Source organism: Pteropus alecto, unplaced genomic scaffold (genome assembly GCF_000325575.1).
Source record: "Pteropus alecto unplaced genomic scaffold, ASM32557v1 scaffold58, whole genome shotgun sequence".
NCBI lineage: Eukaryota > Metazoa > Chordata > Mammalia > Chiroptera > Pteropodidae > Pteropus > Pteropus alecto.
The window spans coordinates 511,869-517,868 of record NW_006441950.1 but is presented as its reverse complement, the minus strand read 5'-3'; the positions used below and the strand labels follow the sequence as shown (position 1 = coordinate 517,868).

The 6,000-nt window shown below is 36.0% G+C and overlaps 1 protein-coding gene across 3 annotated transcripts in view; it reads left to right on the top strand.

The window, feature by feature from the left end:
- Nucleotides 1-6,000, top strand: part of EXOC2 (exocyst complex component 2) — a 210,240-nt gene that overhangs the window by 113,212 nt on the left and 91,028 nt on the right. For all 3 annotated transcript variants that reach the window (XM_006918860.3, XM_025051694.1, XM_006918862.3), the window contains exon 13: nucleotides 5,575-5,699. In XM_006918860.3, the coding sequence (XP_006918922.1) occupies nucleotides 5,575-5,699 (125 nt within the window). The remainder of the gene's footprint in view (nucleotides 1-5,574; nucleotides 5,700-6,000) is intronic.

The following is a 6,000-nucleotide window of genomic DNA, read 5'->3' as shown; positions in this document are numbered from 1 at the left end:
TGTTCAAATATCCACAGCTTTCCTATACTCTAATAATGAAGTGTCAGAAAAAGAAGTGGAAAAAATAATTCCTTTTGCAATTGCAACAAAAAGAATGAAATGCCTAAGAATAAATTTATAGAAACAAGTGAAGGACCTATATAATGAAAACTATAAGACCCTATTAACAGAAATCGAAGAAGACACAAAGAAATGGAAAGATATTTCGTGTTCTTGGTTTGAAAGAATCAACATAGGTAAAATGACCTTATTACCTAAAGCATTATAAAAATTTAATGCAATCCTCATCAAAATCTCATTGGCAATTTTTAAAGAAATAGAACAAAAAATCATCAGACTTATATGGAAGCACAAAGCCATCCTGAGAACAAAACACGAGGCTGTAGGCATCATTCTGCCTGACTTCAAATTATACTACAAAGCGACAGTAATCAAAACGGCAGCAAAACAGACCCACAGACCAGTGGAACAGAATCAAGAATCCAGAAGTAAACCCATATTTATATGGGCAAATACTTTTCGACAAAGAAGCCAAAAACATACATTGGAGAAAGGAAAGCCTCTTCAATAAATGATGCTGGGAAAACTGGAAAGCCACCTGCAAAAGAATGAAATTAGACTGTTGTCTATTACCACATACCAAAATTAACTCAAAATGGATTAAGGACCTAAATATGAGACCTGAAACAATAAAATGCATAGAAGATAAAATAGGAACTAATAAACGCAAGGACCTTGGATTTAAGAGGATTTTATGAATTTGACCTCAAAAGCGAGGGAAGTAAAAGCTAAAATAAATAAATGGGACTAAACTAAAATGTTTCTGCTCAGCAAAAGAAATCGTCAACAAGGTAAAGAGAGAACCATCTGAATGGGAAAATATATTTGCCAGCAACACCTCCGATAAAGACCTAAATCCAAAATATACAACCATATTCTCTGATACATACAACTCATACATCTCAATAATAACAACAACAACAAAAACAAATGACCACGTCAAAAAATGGGCAGAGAACCTGAACAGACACTGCTCCCTAGAGGACATACAAATGGCTAACATATGAAAAGATGCTCAACATCGCTAGGTATTAGGGAAATGCAGATCAAAACCACAATGAGATACCATCTCACACCTGTAAGAATAGCTATAATCAACAGGACAAGTAATAACAAATGTTAGAGAAAATGTGGAGAAGAAGAAACCCTCATGCACTGCTGGTGGGACTGCAAATTGGTACAGCCACTGTGGAAAACAGTATGGAGGTTCCTCAAAAAACTCAGAATTTATTTACCATATGATCTAGCAATCCCTCTTAGGAATTTATCCCAAAGACTTGAAAACCCATATCCAAAAAGATATTTGCACACTGATGTTCATAGCAGCATTATTCACAGTGGCCAGGACATGGAAGCAACCGAAGTATCCTACGACAGATGATTGGCTAAAGAAGCTGTGGTACATATATACAATGGAATATCACTCAGCCATAAGAAGAGATGAAATACTGCCATTTGCGACAACATGGATGGACTTTGAGATAATCGTGCTAAGCGAAATAAGCCAGACAGAAAAAGTTGAAAATCACATATCACTTATATGTGGGATATAAACCTAAAAGCAACAAATGAGCAGGACAAACAAACAGAGATTTATGGACATGGACTATAGACTAGTGGTTACCAGAGGACTGTAGAGTAGTGGTTATTAGTAGGGTCGGGGAGAAGGGGGGAGGTAGATGTGTAAAGTGGATCAAATATAGGTGTTAAGTGGAGGGTGAAGTGGGTAAAGGGGATCAAATATATGGTAGCTGAAGAAAACTGGACTTCGGGTCATAAACACACAATAGAATATACAGATGTCAAATGACAGTGCACACCTGAAAATTATATAATTGTATTAACCAATGTTACCCCAATAAACTTAAAAAAGAAAAAAAGAACAAAGACTAAGAATTGTTCTCTGTCACTAGGCAGAATGCTAGAGGAATCCACCTGTTTTCCAAGAACCTTGATGATTGAGTGCTAACACATTATGATTATCTGGCAGTACTATTTAGTAGCTATTTTAATACTTCATATTAAGATGAATTCAGATAAAATAATTTTACCAATTAATCTGCTAAACAAAGATTCAGCTGAAGGAATCTTTTTGGAAGCTTTTGGAATTCGTTTATGTTTTTACTTATAATTGCCCAAATACTTTTCCTATCGTAAAATCATTTCAGTTTGAATAGTTATGTAATTGATGAATTGAACAAGAGAGTAGTTGTTTACTTTCTGTTCATTTACTTTGTGGTTTTCAAAAAGAATTTTTCTTTTAAATTGGTGAAAAGGCAATGTTACTTATTTTTGTATGGGATAGACAGACTGATCTTTGAGATAAAGTGTCTGTGTGTGTGTGTGTGTGTGTGTGTGTGTGTGTGTGTCTATACATATATATATGTGTGTGTCTATATATATATATAGACACACACATATATATAGATAGACACACACACATATATATATGTATATATATACACACACACACACACACATATATATATATGTGTGTATATATATGTACACACACACACATATATGTAGAACATCAGGATGTGTGGTAAGCCAGGCTAGACTACACAGAGCTTGTCCAGTTTCAGAGCCAATGGGGACTTGGGTTCAGCTTAGGTTTTTTTCACTTTAATTTCCCAGTGAAGACAAGCCCTGCAAAGAACATGTGAGATAAAGATACCAGATGAGTTTGTCACAACAGGGATAATGGTCTATAGCAGCATGGAGGAGCTCAGATCATTTGAAACATTAATTTGGGGGAATAAACCCTGTAAGAGTCTACTTGATACAATGCTTCAGTTTTTAGATTCTCTTGTCTGATTTTTTACCTTGTCATTGACCCAAAATATACCACGGCCTGTAGTATGTAAGCTGTGTAGCATGCTGCCTGACATTTGGAAAGCAGTTAGTGTTTATCTGTATTTGGTTTATCTGTTTCAGTTCTGTCTTCAGATGGAATATACCTTTTGTCTCATTAGGTTCATGTCATATTACCAGTAGGACTCCTTTCATTGGCTGGCTATTCAGTTGTAGGCTCTGTGAAGGCAGAGATCTGCCCTGTTCAGTATTTATGGTGTGCATGATAGACAGACTTTGGAGTGCAGCCACAGAATTAGCACACAGTGGACATTCAATAAATACTGGATGAATTAATCAGTACAAATTACAGTGTGTCCCTACATAAAGAACCATGCCTTTCCCATATATGACAACTGAATTTAAAGTTTTTGCCACAACTCATAACATAGACAAAGAATAATAAAGAAAGAGGTTCTGTAGGTCACAAAAAGGAAGTTTGAATGGCTCCGAAGCATATGAAGAGGTACTCAACCTCACTCACAATAAAAATGAAAAAGGCATTGTAACACTACAGTGTTACACTAGTTTGGCAACACCCCCACCCATGTTTACTGTTTGGGGTTTTATGTGTTCTCTTTGTTCATTTGCTGAGGTTACAAGGAAGCTGCAACTTTCAAGTGTTGCCTGTGGATGTGTAAATAATCTCTGTAGAGGTCAATTTAATAATACATATCAAAATTACAATTCCATGTACTATTGGACCCAGCAATTCCTGTTCTGAGAATTTATTCTGTACTTAATCAGTTGGTCCCGACTTAATGTTGGTTCAGCTTATCAAATTTTCAACTTTATGATGGCATGAGAGCGATACATACATTCAGTAGAAACCGTACTTCGAATTTTGAATTTTGATTTTTTTCCCTGGGCTTGAGATATGCATTATGATACTGTCTTGTGATTCCGGGCAGCAGCAGTGAGCCGCAGCTCTCAGTCAGCCAGGCAGTCTTGAGGATAAACAGCCAGTACTCTGCAGTGTACTATGTTGCCAGTGTTTTTTGAATATTGGCTTCTGTGCATGGTTAAGATAGGCTAGGCTAAGCTAAGCTGTAATGTTTGGTAGCTAGGTATATTAAATGCATTTTTGACTTACAGTATTTTCAACTTATAATGGGTTTATTGGGACCTAAGCCCATGTAAGTTGTGGAGCATCTGTACTTGCACATATACTTAAATGCTGAGGTACAGGTTATTATTTGAAGCATTAATGTTAACTACAAAAGCTTTGAAACAGTCTTGTCCATTAGAAAGGGACTTATTAAATTATCATAATTCCAAAATGTGAAATACTATGTGACTGGGGGAAGACAAAGAGGAATCGTTTATATATGAATATGGAAGAACTCCAGGATTTGTTGTTAAATGAAAAAAAAAAAAAAAGTAAGTGTCAAAAGAGTGTATTTAGTATGCTTTCATTTATGTAAAAGAACATTTGGGTGAGGGGTGAACACATATTTCTGTTTGCTTGTACATATAAAAGATATTTCAGAAAAAAAATCCAAGAAACTAGTAACAGTGGTTTCTTAAGGCAGGAGTTTTGAGCTGGGCAATGGGGGATGAGGGTGGAAGGTGGACTTTTCACTGTATACCTTTTAAGTTCTTTTCCGATCATATATTGTCAAAATTATTAAACATTTTAACATAAATAAAATACCCCTTCCTCCTGCTAGAATTACAACTGTATTAACAATAAAACTTTCTGCCGGGGAGTATTTCGAAAGGGAGCTAGTAGTTGTTGGTGAAGGAATTAATGAAAATCACCCTTCCTGACCTGTCTTTGAATAGAAGTTAGAAGTTGACCCCAAAAGTGCTTCTCATCATTGCTGTGAAATTAGACAGTGGGGATGCCTCTTCTCTGCACCTGTTGGAGGTTCTGAAGCAAAACAGGAAGGCCAGGAAGCAGGCCATGGAGGGAAGAGGAAACAGTATAGAGTGCAGTAAAGAAAGACAAGAGATTGGAAAAGTGATTAATGTTTACTGAATTACTGCATTTGTTTTTATTCCCACACTTATTCTTCCCATAAGAAATCTTTAAGACCTTATTTCCCACTTACTACAATAACTACATTAAATTATATTTAACCCAAGAGGCTTTAATATTTTTATTTTTCTTAAATTTCTTTGTTATGGGAAGAGTTCTTCATTACATAATTGTGCTTAAATATGTTCCTTTGTGATAATTTGACTTCTTACTGAATTTTCACCACATAGGGTGTATAGTGGTATTTCTGAGAAGTTGATATTAGCCTCAGACTTATCAGCCATGGAGCAGCCCTGTCTTTGCAGTACTTTGTTGTTTTGAGGCATGACTTTTTGAAGAGAAATATAACATCCTGAAGACAACAAGGTTGAAAAGCCAAAGCATCCACCTCTGTGAAGCCCTCCCTACTTCTGCTGCTGTGCCCTCTGGACTTGCCTGCCTCTCCCCTGCCTGACATCCCCCTTTGAGAAAAGCAGGGACCTCTGGTGAGAGTGTTTTCTCTGTGCCAGCAGGTTTTGGTAGTGTGATATGAAAAAGGAAATATTGCTCTATCAGCAAATTAAAACTATGCAGCCAGAGTGGCGCATATTTTTAGATGGGGGAGCAGCAATATGTTGAGACAGATTTTTATTCTTGATTCAAAAGTATTTTCAGAATATTTTATTCTTTTCTCTCCTTAGCATGGAGATACAAAACTCCCCACCGGGTGGCATTTGTTGAAAAATTGACCAAGCTTGTTTTAAGTCAGCTGCCTAACTTCTGGAAACTCTGGATTTCATATGTGAATGGAAGCCTTTTCAGTGAGGTATGGATACAAATTTGACTACAATGTAGCTAAGTCATTGTAAATTTCTGGTCTTAAAAATTTTAGATTCTGAAGTGACTTTTTAAAACTCTTAGAGGCCCAACACCTATTAAGTGTTGTCATATATTTTAAGATTAGTTAAAAATGCTGCAAAGCCCTAATATTTAACAGCTGTATGACCTTAAACAAGTTAATTGTTCTGGGACTCAGTTTCCTCAACTGTAAATAGAAAATAGTAAAGGCATCTATCTCAAAAGGTGATTGTGAGGATTAAATGAGTTCGTCAATTAAAGAAAAAAAG